The following is a 14170-nucleotide window of genomic DNA, read 5'->3' as shown; positions in this document are numbered from 1 at the left end:
CTACTTTCGAAAATAAATGCTATAAGATTCCCTAAAGTGCGAATAATAATTACCTAGTAAAGAACTGTAATGCGAACAGAGAGGATGTGGATAGGGCACCGGTTCCTTAAACTCTAATACCTTGCCTCTACCTAATCGCAACCCTAGGATGTTGTCTCTATTATGACGCGATATATAATAGCAATACTCGTCTCGTATCACAAATTGCTTATATTGTACTAATGCCTTTTTCTTTGAGCTCCCGAGGCAGAAAGGGCAGAGAGCTGGAATTATTGTCAGCCCAAGGTGTTTTCCGAAACCGCAAAATGTTCCTCTATCTTTTCTGAGCAGCAGCTGCTGCAGGTGCGCCGTGCAATAGCTTTCCCACCTCACGATTGCGACCCATCTACGGCATAGGATGCAAAAAAATTCGGATGAATGAGTCTGGGCGCATAACAAGAGAGACTCTGGGTGCTGGTAATTTTTCCTGGAATTTTTAGTTATCCTCCACAAGCCCGGGCAGTCGTCGCACTGGTTTTTGGGCCCCGCTCCTGGATAGTAATGCGGGCTCGGAGCTGAGGGGTGTGCTAGTATCTGCAGAGAGCGCAAGACTTTGTCTAATGATTTGGGGTCCCGGAAGCTCTCGATAAGGGCTCTTCGGGCATGGTCGTACTTCAGCATAACCTCAAAGTAATACGATGACCGTGGTTCGTGTTGATGGCGGTCCATGTTTGTAAAGTACGCTTCTCTCTTTCTTGTAAAATGATCCTTCTTTGCCTTTTTCACGAGGTCATTTCGCGCCCGCTTGGGATACTTTTCTTGCAACTGTTTGAGCTCTTGTTCCGGGACCAAATACGGTATATTATTGATGAGCGATCCTTCTGGCATTGGTGCATTGGTGTCCCTGCCGAAAGTAATACAACGGGCAAAGTCTATGTATTCTTGATCTTGATCCCTTCCCCGAACGACAGAGGGAAGATCTATGCCGATGGTAGTCGAGGAGTAATACTTCTGGTAGGTTAAATCGGAGCCGGCCTGGTGTCCTATCACTTGACGTCTTTTGGCAGTAGACACTTTGTCTTGGAAGAAGTTAGCATGAATGATAGCAGTTACGGTGGGTGTTGTACCGTCAAGGCTATTACCGCAATCTCTGCGGAAGGCATAGCTGGAAAGCTTGTCTTTGTAGCCGCAACGGTACCCAAGGTCGGCCAAGTATGTCCAAAGTGAATTCCCTGTCATGATTTTCTCAGAGATACTACCATCCGTGTTGACTCTGCGGCATACAGGTAGATCTGTCTTGTCGGGGTTGATATCGAAAGCATGGGAGTTTGCTGTTGGTGGGATGCGGATGGAATGGTAATCATTCAAGTCCTTAAAGACATCATCCGCGAGGGCTAATGCAATGAAATATACAACAGGGCAGGTATACCAGTCAGACGGATCTGTTTCTATACAGAGTGGAATAGAGTTCCTGTATATGGTTAAAGCAGCATTAGATAGCCTTGGGGATAGGGAGTTTTACGTAGGTTCCTTCCCTCGATGACCCTTCCTGTTCCGCAGGTGGACACGAATCGAGAATCTTAGAACTCCCCTGAAGCGATCGAGGTATAGGTCCACGTCCCCGTATTATATACCCTCAATCGACTATAACCAGCTCGTGGATTCAATGGCCTCGCCTGGACGGAATGCAGCATTTGAAATCATAATGGCGAGCCAATTCACCTGAACTCTCACTCGAGGATGTGTGTACTCATGTTCGTCCTGGCACCAGCTATATGTCACGATGTCCTCGGTGGCCTGGAACATAGCAACAGGTTTCGGTTTGGCCTTTATGATTGCTTCTCCACATCGGAAAAGGCTGTTGATACTCTGTCAAATATATGTGTTAGATAATAGAGGTTGGTAGATGAGGAGGGTCCGCCTATGCCTAGCACACATGTGACATCTGCTGGTGGGATCCGAAAGCCTGATTGCATAAGGATTAATTGCTTAACCAAGATGAAAAGTTTCTGCAGATACCGGACGGTAGGCCTGTCTCCGATGGTGCCGTTTGAGATCCGTGCAAGGTGAAGAAAGAAAAGCTCCAGTTGTTTGCAGGCTGGAGGCGCATGAAATTCCAGAAGGCTTTTTGGGAGATCATACATCGTCACAAAGCTAATGGATGGTGTAAGCAGTATGGATACAGATGACATTGTGCTGCACTTACTCGTCCCATTGTTTGTCAAGCCTTTTCTTGTTGGCGATGCGGTTTTTGCTCTCAACGATATAAGTAGTTGCCTCCCCACCATCGTCCTCAGTGGCTAGTTGCCTAGCTATGTTGTCGCAGTGGTTCATGGTTCAAAAAGAAGCCGAGGAGCGAGAGGCTCAGTGAGTAGGGTTGGGTGAGTAGGTAGTGAGGGTAAAGTGAAGGGGGCATTGAGGTGACCCTCAGCCCAGCAGCGGAGGGCCCGCATCCTGTTCGAACAGTCATTGCGACGTAGGTTCATTGATCCAGCTGACGTGGTCGTGGTAGGTGTGCAGTAGGTGGATTCGGGCTTCAGGTTCATGTTCTCGGGAGAGAGTGGCGGAGAGGTGGGGCGTATTGCCAAGGCTCGTGCCAATTATTACCTCCTAGGGCCCGCTTATCCAAAGGGCTTCCTCACATGCGAAGAGAATATGCCAACAACGCTTTCCCTGCGTGCTGGATGGGGTAGAGGGAGTGGAAATCCAGGCACCAGGAAAGCCCTTATGGAGGGGATTGAATTGTAAGGCTATATATATAAAAATATTCGGCAGCCATCCCAATATTCATTACAGAATCCTGTATTGAATGTGCTAAGGGCTTGTGGTTTAGTGGTATAATTTTCCCTTAGCATTGCATAGCACTGCGTACCGGCTGGGAAAGGTCCTGGGTTCGATTCCCAGCAAGTCCAATCGCGATTTCTTTTTGCATTTTGGGATGTCTTTTCGCTCGTACGTGGTACAAAGGGTGCCGCCGAGTGCATATTCCGGACCCCAACAGCTACGCGGGGCGAGGAACATCAAAACCACCAATTTTCGGTACCTTCGAAGAGCTGCACACAACAAGCTCAGAAGCTAAATACGCTTCCAAGTCGCTAGATGTATCTCTCTGTGCCTCTTGTTAATGATTCTCGCAGAAAGTACATTTATTGGCCCATGTTGGGTGGTGCGAAGCAAGCAAGGTTCGAGATTTGGGTGAGGTGCTTACGTAACCGGAATATGCTCTCGGCGGCACCCTTTGTATGCGATGAAAAAGAGGGGAATAGAGACGAATAGTACACGTGGCGGGAGGGCGTTGCGGAGTTGCGCGGGATCACGCACGCATCACCGAATTTTTGCGTAGCGAAGCGTTTCGCGTTCATCAATCCGGAGAGGGTTGAATATTGTCTATGGATTCCACGAACCATGACGTTAACCTATGATAAAGCCTACTCACTTCCCTCTGCCTCTAAACCCTCTCCTCATGCAATCTAAGCAGACCTTCGCTAACACTACGATAAAAAGTCCTCCCCATAGCCCCCCTGTGTCGACTTGCCCCTCTCCCTAACTTCCAACGCCGGTGCACTCGCGAGATAAACACGATCAAGCAAACCATCCGACATGAGCTCCAAGAACTCGTAATCTTACAATACCTCCTAAATCAAGAGAGATGCCGAACTAATGAAAATCAAAGTAGAAGAGTGTATGCGGCGATCGACACGATCCGGACTGCGGAAAAGCCGTCGGAGCAGTCTGAGAGCCGGGCGGCGTTGGGGGGTTTTGGCCACAAACGAGCTTTGTGCCGTGGGGGAAGAATAGGAGACCTAGCTAGGGACTTCGGGTAGATGCCGGAGGACCGATGCGTTGGCGGAGTGACTTAGATGAAGCTGCATTCTCGATTGTCATTGCGACTGCGGCTGATAGGTTGGAGCGCAGATTTCCGGTGAATGATGAGGAGAGCTATCGCGACGGGGTGGGGATGAATTCACTGAGGCTAAGAGTTCGCGAGGTGAGGAGACTGGCTGATAGCGAGAGATATTGGCAGTGTGGTAGGAGAAGTGCGTCGGTTTGAAAGACAGAGAATAGGCCCATAAATGAAAGAACCGGGCATCTCGATAATCAAGCGTGGTTCTAGTGTGCAGGAGAGTTCTTTTTTGCTGATCGGGTCTTATTTCTAGCCTCTCAAGTGTTGGGTAGGGGTATCAAGACACAGGACGAGCGTTGAGAGGGATGCACAAAGCGGGGTTGGGCACCGTCCACCCGTCGTACACTTTCAGGTCTGTGTAAACATGCATTTACTTGCAAATGTGGCATTGTCTCTTCCTCGATCGCTAATTCAGCCCAATGCCCAGGTCATGACGGATTTTACTACTTCTTGTACGTTGTCTTGCCAAGACAGCGGATTCTCTACAACCGGTAGCGTTGTTGGTATCCATATCTTTGCCTACGCCGTTCTTCTCGGGGTCATTTTCAGTGTCTCCTCCTATCTCAACGCAAGAACATGGACGTTATTACAAAGCATCTCAGGCATTTCTATCATGAATATGCTTTGCTCGTAGGCCATTATTTTGGAGGGATGCGCCTCTCCTTGGAACGAAGCGTGGAAAATAGGATGAGGGAGGTCTGGACTGAGGAGGAGATGGAACTGTTCGACAAAGCGAAGGCGCTTTTGAAAAAATCTGAAAGCTAAGAAGGCTGTCTCTCGAAACTACGTTTTGTGGTGTTTGGGAAAAATATGCAAGCGACTTCGAACAAGCTGCTAGACATGATAGAAAAACGAAAGGCGGTCGTAAAGGATATACTCTCCGAGTAAGTCCATGAAGTTGTATCATCACTTTTAGATGATAACTGGTACACTGCTTATGAATGTGGAGTATAGCCTCGCTAAGGAACACAAGTAAAAATTCCGGAAGTTGCGAAGAGACCTAGCAGAGCTACGGGGGAATTGACGGAGCTCAAGAACTCGCGAAATGCAGATAGCAGACTGTAGCGTCAAATGCCGGTCTTGCTGAATCGCCCGCAGGATGTATCAACAAGAGGTCATTTTGATGGAAGAAACTTGCAAGCCCCACAAGTGGTTCTCGGAGTTTTCTACATGTGCTCCGCAAAGCTCTGTCTTGAAAATGTCAATCCTAGGCGTCTGCATCAGCCATCAGCTGCCAACGTGGTCACCAGGAACGCTTGTGCAGGAGCCGATGGTTTCAGTGCTTGAGGTCAAAGGTCTAGTAAATGCAGGGTCCAAGTCCGTCGCAAACTAGAGGCCCAATCTTGAATCTTATTTGAAGCTATATTTGAAGATCCTGATAAGCTTCAGCTAGTTTTTACGATACTCCGAGGAGCTCAATTGGGCTTTGTGGGTCAAAAATGGAATGCTCTCTCATGGTCTGCGGAAGCCTCGTGTCCTGTCCTCTGGTTATGCGAGATTGCGCGTTGCTGTAATAGCTGTGAAGGATTGAGATCAACCGAAATCGCTATGAAAGTGAACTTCCTGTTTGTTACGAAGGACTGAGTGCAGCAGATGGCTCTTATTGAAGATGTCGTGCTCAGCACAACGTTGCCGTGCAACCGCTCTCCTTTTTCTCCGTTGCGAATTCAAGCTTTGAAACCCACATGTGCGTTGTGGCGTCTGCAAGAAAGCGTATAATTAGCTTCATCCCTGGATCCGGCGCTGCTTGGCAAATAGCAATCTTAATCTGCCGTTCTTCTTGGCGGGACGGGCCCGAGGGGAGCTGAGGCAAAGGGCACAAAGTTCAGAGCCATACACGAGCAGATATGGGAGTTTTCATCCTCTTATACGCAGTATACGAAAGCTGAGATATAGCCTGGAACAACGTGACCCCGGTATGTGCGCCTGGGTGACGGGCCCAGCAGAGGCCGGCACCTAGCGGGTCGGGGCACCCCTCCGATTGCTTATTTTGACCTCCAATAAGGCCCCGTCTCGTTTTATGCATGCATCCAAGGCTGACAGTGCACGGTGTGCCGCTGGACCATTCGGATAAAGCGGGGCGAATGATATTGGAGCTGTGAAGGTCGAGCTGGGATGGCCAGCCGATATGAGAACAACTCATCAGCACCCTGCCGTGTGTCATCGTCCTGCTCAGCACCCTCTCACCGGCAGCCTGCCGACTCTTCCGTCCAGCAGTCAGGTGGGCGAAGGCATCAGCAGGATCGGTGTGGAGGTCGTGCTCGCGACATCCAGGCTGCCAAGGAGGGAAACGGAGAGTGCAGGTCGGCAACCTCCACGCTTCACCAAGAAATGAACGGCGCCGAGAACGCCCAAAGCACTCGGGATCGTGCCCATCTTCCAGTCAGGGCAGCCGATTTCAGCCCGCCAAGCAGAACTGGCGGCCGCCTTGCCGCCTGCGCTCTCTCGCTTTCCCCCTTCACACGACCCACGACTCGTATCCCGCAATCTCTGCAGCCGGGGTCGGTCGCGCAGCCACACCTCACGGCGTCGAACAACACCACCTGGGTCGACCGGCAGCACGAGCAACGGGCGGCCGCGGGACACAGCCTGCGGTGCGTGGTTGGGCGCCGCCATATGCTGCCGTCCTGCAGTGCAGAAAGGGGCCCGTGACCCCATGTCTTGCGCGCAGGTCACAGAAAAGGCTGCAACCCCTGGACCTCCGGTGCTGTCGACTCACCAACAGCCTCGCCGGGCGCCGCGGCTAGGCTGGATCCAGGGCCGATAGCAGGGGCGGGGCCATGTTATGGGTCTCGAAGCTGTGATGGGCTGCGCGGGGCGTGCATGGCGGAGCGAGATTGGATTGGGAAGCGCGAGATGATACGAAGGGCTGAGGCTTGGGACCATGGCGTTTTGCTGGTGGGAGCCAGCGCGCAGGGGGTGCCAACGAAGAATGCTAGGGGCTTATATAGCTATCGGGTGATGCTCCTCCCAGCCTTTCCCTTCGCTCTATCCTCGACAGCTACCATTCGATCTTCAGCCTTTTAATCCGCAACCTATTCTAATATCTATCCACTCCTTCTCTTCAAGGTATGACATCTTGATAACCGCAGCTGAGGCTATCTGCTCGTCGCTGTAGCTGTCAGAATCTTGCTGCCTGATCTCATCTGACACCTTCCAGCTCTCAACTCTACGAAATGGCTGTCACCAAGGACGACATTCTCCAGCACGAGGATGCTGCCAAGCACTCCGGCACCGCTGCTGAGACTTTCGCAAAGAAGGCCGGCCTCGGCGCCTTCAGCAAGCAGATCGGCGAGTTCGTGAAGAAGCTTGTCGGCAAGAAGCAGAAGGCTGCCCTCGACGCCAAGGCCAAGAAGGAGGGCGTCACCCCCGAGGCTGAGGCCGCCGCCGCTGGTGCTCCTGCCCCGGCTGCTGCCCCCGCCCCGGCTCCGGCTGCTGCTGCTTAGAGGATGGTGTGAGGAGGGTGTGGTGCTGGTTAGTTGCTACCCAAGCATGACTCTTCGAGTAATCTTCTAACAGTGCATCAGATAACGATCTGTTCTGAAATCGAAAGCCATGTCTCCAGGCCCGCCATGTGTATTCGTCAGATACAATCGCTCGGTATCAGCAGAAGTAATGGAAGCGAGGAAGGAGAACACGCGAGGGAGTCTTTGATACCATAATACCCAACTCGTTTTTGCGCAGGAGAATATACAAGATCCATGGATCGTTGTTCTGGAGAATTTTTTCTGGAGAATTTGCTTTCCTTGACGTGCTTTTACTCGTGACTAACACCATCGCTTCGTGCCCTCAGGGTCCGCTTCGCTTCGTTCGTGCCCTTGCTTCCCGCGAAGGATGCCGATCGTGGGTCCGCCCAGGATGATATTGGATGCTCGGACCACCATGCTTTATTGATTTTCACCGATGCACGCGACGCGTGCTGCCTTGACTCGGCTCCATTCCGGCCCTTTGTCTCGGGTTTCTGAGTGTTTGAGGAAAGATCTCGAACTGAAGTTTTCTAGAGGAGGACAGCATGCGGAACTAACCCATCAATAATAGAAGATTTTCTAGCTGGTGGTCCTGTTGGAAGTTGTATGTTGTCGAGTGTCAACGGATCGTTCCTCGCTGACACGGCATGCTGATGATGCTAGCCTAGACCTCTTTCCGATACGTATGACCATTACAGCTTTGAAAAAGCAGTCTCATTCATTGAAAAGTGCTCGTTCTCTTTGACTGATTATTTTTCTTAGAGATCTTCGTCACCAAATTCACCCAGCAGATGAAATAGACTCCATTCGGGGTCGCGCCCTCGCACGTTTGCACCAACACTTCCTCCACCACCCAGACCATTATCGTTCAGGGTTGGCTGGTTGAAATCATCGTTCGTCGTCCGAGGATTTTTTAAACCACAGACGCTATCATAAGATCATTCAACTACTCGATCTATCCACCTCCCACCAACTTCTATACCATAGCTCCTCCGTCTTGCTGCTTTGCTCACAGCTGTGTTCACGAGCTTGATATTTTTTCTCGTCAGTCTTGTTGCTCTTTTATATCGGTGGACAGGACCGGTCATGTGTGTCCCACGCCATTATCCCGTGAGAGTCATGTGACCTTCTCAGCATACGGCTCTGAATGTTCATCAAAGGTGTATAAACTTCCTACTTGTAAATTCTCGCCTCCGAAATATGTCTAATCGAACGCGTATGTCCCCCATAGTCGCCCTTAGTTGCATTTCCAACCCTCTCAATCAGACAGACGTCCACCATATTAAACGATGTAGAAACCCCTTGGGCCCCCTCAAATAACGGCATCTACGAACGATACTGACATCTTCTCTCGCTAACCAGGGGATATCATGAAGCGACTACTTCTTTGTCAAGTTGATCGTCAGTCCGTATACTGCCTAGTGCTTACCATCGCAAGAATAGCCCGAGCGACCGACACACTATGTAAGGTCTCTGGGCGCCCATCTCTCGTCTTAACTTGTTTACCATTACGTCCTTTCACGAAACATTCAACTCAAAATAATGCGCACTATCTAAATACTGTATATACACTACGAGGTCGGGGGTTTTGTATTTCTCGTATCTCTTCTCATTCTTGTATCTCCGCGTCTTCTATCTATTCATACTCATTTCTCAACCATGTCCTCCCCTCGCTCGCGGGCCCCCTCCTCAACCAAAATTGCCGTGATAGGCGGCGGACCGCAAGGCCTATGTGCGCTCAAAAACCTCCTCGAAGAAGGCTTCGACGCCATGCTCCTCGAACAACGCGACCGCATCGGCGGTCTATGGGCTTACTCCGACGATCCCAACACCGTCACAGTCCTGGAAAGTACTTTGACAAACGTCAGTAAATATAAGAACTGCTACAGCGACTTCCCAATCGGGAAAGATGAGCCCGTGTACTTCACCCAAGCCCAATTCCTAGATTACCTAGAGCGCTATGCTGATGCATTCAACTTCCGTCCACGGATCCGATTAAACACGTCCGTCCTGAGAATCTCAAAATCAACCAGCAACGCGGACGGCTGGGACATCAAAGCCGAAACCAAACACGCTTCTTCGCCGCACACCCTCCAGTTCGACAAAGTCGTTCTAGCTACTGGCGCACATCACACCCCCTCCGCTCCCACCCTTCCAGGCGCCTCCATCTTCGCCGGCCAGATCCTCCACTCCAGCGCCTTTAAGCACCCACCTTCCTTCGCCGGCAAGCGCGTCCTCGTCATCGGCTTCAGCAACACAGCCGCCGACATCTGCGCCGAGCTCGTCGCGCACCACGCCGCCTCCGTCACCGTCGCCCACCGCCGCGGCATCCACGTCCTGCCGCGCCTTGTGAATGGCAAGCCCGTCGACCTCTTCGCCTCGCGCCGCGTCGCTGCCATCAGCGCCACGGTGGCCGCTATCGCGCCGGTGAAGTCGCTCGGGCTCGTCGAGAAAGCGCTTGCGGATCTGAGCGAGAAGAGTTGGGACCTGGATCCAGCTTGGGGGTTTCGGCCCGCGCCGCCGCGGATTACGAATCGGGTTATGCTGTCGGACACTTTTGTGCCGCAGCTGCGCGACGGCTCTATCAAATCTGTCGCGAATGTTAAGCAGATCGTGAATGGGGAGACGGTAGAGTTGGAGGACGGATCGCGCGTTGCTACTGATGTGATTATTTTTTGTACGGGGTATCACCGACGGGATCCGCCGTTTCTTGCTGAGATTCTTGGGGGTGAGAAGGAGAGGTTGATACCGCATCGGCTGTATCAGAATATCTTCCCGCCTGCATATGCGGATTCTGTGGCTGTGCTGGATAGCTGGCAGCTTGGGAGCGGGATTTGTGAGGTTGCGGATCTGGCGTGTATGGCTGTTGCGCAGGTTTTTAAGGGGGCGTTTCCGCTACCCTCGGAAGATCGGATGAATAGGGAAGTTGATGCGCATCACCGCTGGGTGAATACGGTGCTCAGTAGAGAGCCGGCGGCGGCGGCGAAGGTGGTGCAGGAGGGGAAATGGAGAGGGTGGTTGCATGCAGCGGCGGGGACGGGGGTGAACGAAAATTTAGGGTATGGTTGGAAGGGGTGGTGGTTTTGGGTATGGCAGCCGAGGTGGTGTAGTCTGTTGATGGGAGGGATCGACTTACCGTATCTAGCACGGCTGTTTGAGGGGAGGAGGAAGAAGTGGGAGGGGGCGGGGAGGGCAATCGTAGAGGCGAACGAGGATTTGGAGATGAGGTTTGGAAAGGGGACAGATAGGAAGAAGGTAAAGTGAGCATACACCTTTCCTAGACCGTTCTACATCTTCTTACTACTATTTGCGGTTCTTCAACACATCAAGTGGGTTGAAGTCCAGGGTAATGTGCTACAAGTCCAAGGTGTATTTGCAGAGTCATCACGGGACCACTAATTATGTAGCATACTGGAAGGTGAGCTCAACGAGTATTGTAAGTGAAGCCCCGCCAGCATTCGCATTTCCCATAAAGACGGCTCCTCCACCGAATGAGATAGCACTCCTCTCATTTTGCGTCATCTCCAGTGCATCCTCGTCCGGCTGGTTCCCTGAGCGGGATCGCAGAGTTTATAGAAAAATATGCGAAAGACATACAAGCCACTCTTCCGCCAAACTATCCTCAAATGCAAAGAGTCTTCCGGGAATGCGCCTCAATTCTATCCGACCTACGCCGACTTGTAGTCTTGATTGAAAAGGATAGTGGTGGAAATGATGCAAATGCGACTAGGCTTCCTATCGGCTCGCTCAATGAAGATGGAAAAGACGTAAGGTCCAGGCTGATCAGTCTTCAATTCGATCTCACTCATATTCGCAAAAAGAAAAGGCGAAGGATACCGATGCGATCAAGAAAGCCGTCACTGAGGTCATGAATAGTCCAGTAGATGCAGACGACGCTTCATCTATTCGGACCTTCTACACGACATCGTCGATTCCCCACGTGGAAAGTCAAATATAGCGAGAGCTAGAGAGAGCTCTACGTGCATGTTTCTCAACGAGACAATTATGCCTTGATCGTGAGCACAGTTGAAGAAACCGTTTGGGAAAAAACCACGCCTGGATTGATAGACACTGCCACACCCGTTCCAACTGTCAATACAGCATCTGCACTGACAAACACCACGATTCCTCCTTCGAACGAATCAAACAGATCAAGCACGGTGGTAGAAGACAATACCCATGGCACACAAGCCACTACCTTTAGAGCTATCAACGAAGATTTATTCAGCAAGCATGAGCTTTACTGGGCCGATAAGACGGGGCGTACCTGGGCAAGCCGTGTTGAACGATAGTGAAGGCGAACGCTTGCTTACATTTGGTTCGTCTCTCAACCCCCACATCAAGACGTACTACTGACATGAACATAAGATGGAGGAGTGAGGTCCTACTCGAGCGTGCTTCTCATGCTGGAGCTCATGAACAAGATCGCACGATACGAGAACGTGTTCGAAAACGAATTCACATCCTACCCTAGAAATTTTAACGCCGCAAATCTTCATCCATGTCACTACTTTGACAAGACGTATGGCACATCGACTGGGGGGTGAGTGCGTCGAGCTTTTGGAGCCTCTGGTAGTATTTAGCGTAAGTTCTACAGCGTCGCGAAAACCTGTGGTAAACACTTCAGTGGGCTTGGCGTCCCTTATAACCACAATGGTGCCTCACTGGAGTTGACGAATTTTCCATCAGATCGTAAGCTAATAGCTATCCTAATAGCTATCTCTAGAATATCAACCATAGCCCTTAGTCGCCTCCGAATGGCCGTTCCCGAGACGGTTGACGCTTTTCGCCAGCTGTTGACCGAAATGTACACGAATACTCGAAGTGCAATTCCTCTAGCTACAAAGTACCACCATAAGCCCTTCGAGCGTGCTCTCCGTCAAATGATTCAAACGTACTGCAAACAGCACCAACCCGGTCTTTGCTATCGCGAAGAGAAATTCCCATGGGGGTCAGCGGAGGAGCACGATACAGACTCACTTTGCCAAACGTAAGTGCATCAGCATACCTCCATCAACAGACATCAGTCATATCGTAGGAAATCAGAAGATCTCTGGAGGTCCTTTGTTTCCTGAACGTGGTTTAGATCGCTCATTTTGAGTACAATACTGACTACATGTAGATTATGTCTGACTGCTCGGTCCAACGACGGAGCGGCCACCGGCATAGACGACGAGGCGTATCTTCTCCGTACATATGATCATAGATACAGTCTAGAAACGCCTAATTTTGTAACACTATACAATGACGGGGGTCGATGATGTGGCCATCAGGCAAGCTGCTCGAGCAACGACTGCTGCACCCTTTTACTTCAAGACGCTTCAAGCGTTTGTTGGCGATCCGCCAGTCCTCACTGCATTCAAAGATGCAGAGTTGTCAACAATCAACGCGCTTGCAAGCGTTGATTGATCGACTTGATTATGTAACAAATCAATCAAATACGTCTTCTCGACGTCTTTTAGCAAGCAATTCAAGTGCTAATAGGGAAACTTGATTGATTTGATTGATCGAGTTAGTATTTTTAGGCGATTTTCGTGAGGTTCTTGAGCTGGCTGGAGGGGCAGTCTCGCGATAGTGTTCTGGTGTTGAGTTGCGTTAGTAAGCAGCCAAAACGCGCCACAGTGGCGCTACCTAAACTTACTTTCGCGTGTTTTTCCGAGCTCTATACGCATCTACACTTCCTGCTTGCCAGCAACGTGCGTCTAAGGGCCTGGCTAGAAGCCTTATTGTCAGGTCCCCTTCTTGATCCACTACTGCCCTAACAGCGCTTTTTTTCGTTAATATGCCACCTACCCGAGGCACTAAACGCGTCGCCGAAGCCCCCCCTAATGGCTCCCAAAAGCGCAGCGCTTGCAGTACTACCAAGCAGCCTATCGCGCCCGAGGAGTCGCAACAGTTGTCCCTGCGCCAATCGCCGCGCAAAGCCCTAGCGATTGCCGTATCCCAGGCCACCGAGGAGCGCCCATTTAAGTCCCAGCTGCGCGACCTTATGCCTGAGGAGGCTGTTGTCCCGCCCATTAAGGGCTTAAAAGCTGCCACCGAGGCCACTACCGACAACGACAACAGCGCTAATATAGGAGGCTTTAACGCGCGCTTTGCGGACAACTTTAAGGGCATTAATTAGGACCGCCTGCCAGGTTTTATCGCGCTTTTACGCACGTAAAGGCATAAAAAGAGCTGGATTTATTGCTACGGCTACCGTATTGCGCTAGCAAGCAACCTAGAGCAGATCTAGTTTATTTATAAATACTGTTATTAGTATAAAATAATTAATACTGGCAGCAAGGGTAAGTATAAAATAATGCTATTAATAATAACCGCGGGCAATTACTTATAGAAGCCGATTAAAGGTTATAGGCTATTAAAAAATAGTAAGCTAAGGAAAGTTTTACTGCTAAAGGGCTAAAAAATACTTAAAAATCTTACTAATAAAAGTATTATTATAGCCTAAAAAATTGCTAATAAGCTTAGAAACTTTAGGGCGCTGCTAAATGTACACCCTATATTTACTCGGTGTACACCCCTTTTCTACTCCGTATACACCCTTCTTACGTCTGATCTTCTGATTGGTCCGGAGGGCTCGGAGGAAGCTCCGGCGCTTAATTCTCACGCGCATCTATATGAAATGGGAAGGCTGTACAGCCTCACTATTTCATTGTGCATTCTTACCGTTTCCGTGAGGCTATATATATAGGCCAGCTACACGTAAGGCCTCACGTGAGGCCGTACGTGAGGCCGTACGTGAGGCCGTACGTGAGGCCGTACGTGAGGCTACTTATGGCAAGGCTGTGCAGCATACCCGTTTTACTATGCATACTTC

The 14170-nt window shown here is 50.6% G+C and overlaps 5 protein-coding genes and 1 non-coding gene across 6 annotated transcripts; 5 read left to right on the top strand and 1 right to left on the bottom strand.

Annotated features, from left to right (window-relative positions):
- Positions 1 to 208: 208 nt before the first annotated feature.
- On the bottom strand, positions 209 to 2492 carry BDZ99DRAFT_569544 (uncharacterized protein; the record flags this gene model as incomplete). The annotated part of the gene is made up of 6 exons (XM_033727894.1): positions 2186 to 2492; positions 1914 to 2133; positions 1730 to 1848; positions 1107 to 1450; positions 512 to 1058; positions 209 to 263 (listed from the first exon to the last, which is right to left on the bottom strand). Exons 1-6 carry the CDS (start codon positions 2311 to 2313, stop codon positions 209 to 211), a joined length of 1413 nt encoding a protein of 470 aa, XP_033578478.1. The 5' UTR covers positions 2314 to 2492.
- A 305-nt stretch (positions 2493 to 2797) lies between these two features.
- On the top strand, positions 2798 to 2891 carry BDZ99DRAFT_t42. The gene has a single exon. It is a non-coding gene; the product is annotated as a tRNA-Ala (tRNA).
- Positions 2892 to 6885: 3994 nt separating this feature from the next.
- Positions 6886 to 7598, top strand: BDZ99DRAFT_461568 (uncharacterized protein). Its single transcript, XM_033719645.1, has 3 exons — positions 6886 to 6952; positions 7044 to 7357; positions 7411 to 7598. The coding sequence occupies exon 2, from the start codon at positions 7060 to 7062 to the stop codon at positions 7327 to 7329; it is 270 nt and encodes an 89-aa protein (XP_033578477.1). The 5' UTR covers positions 6886 to 6952; positions 7044 to 7059; the 3' UTR covers positions 7330 to 7357; positions 7411 to 7598.
- A 1411-nt stretch (positions 7599 to 9009) lies between these two features.
- Positions 9010 to 10936, top strand: BDZ99DRAFT_440391 (FAD/NAD(P)-binding domain-containing protein; the record flags this gene model as incomplete). Its single annotated transcript, XM_033717712.1, has 2 exons — positions 9010 to 10786; positions 10879 to 10936. One exon carries the CDS (start codon positions 9010 to 9012, stop codon positions 10612 to 10614), a length of 1605 nt encoding a protein of 534 aa, XP_033578476.1. The 3' UTR covers positions 10615 to 10786; positions 10879 to 10936.
- A 647-nt stretch (positions 10937 to 11583) lies between these two features.
- On the top strand, positions 11584 to 12611 carry BDZ99DRAFT_518772 (uncharacterized protein; the record flags this gene model as incomplete). Its single annotated transcript, XM_033725332.1, has 4 exons — positions 11584 to 11668; positions 11719 to 11893; positions 12077 to 12340; positions 12473 to 12611. 4 exons carry the CDS (start codon positions 11584 to 11586, stop codon positions 12609 to 12611), a joined length of 663 nt encoding a protein of 220 aa, XP_033578475.1.
- A 521-nt stretch (positions 12612 to 13132) lies between these two features.
- On the top strand, positions 13133 to 13474 carry BDZ99DRAFT_475059 (uncharacterized protein; the record flags this gene model as incomplete). The annotated part of the gene is made up of 1 exon (XM_033721949.1): positions 13133 to 13474. The coding sequence occupies one exon, from the start codon at positions 13133 to 13135 to the stop codon at positions 13472 to 13474; it is 342 nt and encodes a 113-aa protein (XP_033578474.1).
- Positions 13475 to 14170: the final 696 nt, after the last annotated feature.

The sequence above is a fragment of the Mytilinidion resinicola genome (genome assembly GCF_010093595.1).
Source record: "Mytilinidion resinicola strain CBS 304.34 unplaced genomic scaffold BDZ99scaffold_7, whole genome shotgun sequence".
Taxonomy (NCBI): Eukaryota; Fungi; Ascomycota; class Dothideomycetes; order Mytilinidiales; family Mytilinidiaceae; genus Mytilinidion; species Mytilinidion resinicola.
Note: the sequence above shows the minus strand (reverse complement) of the source record. Positions and strands in the feature narration are given on the sequence as shown.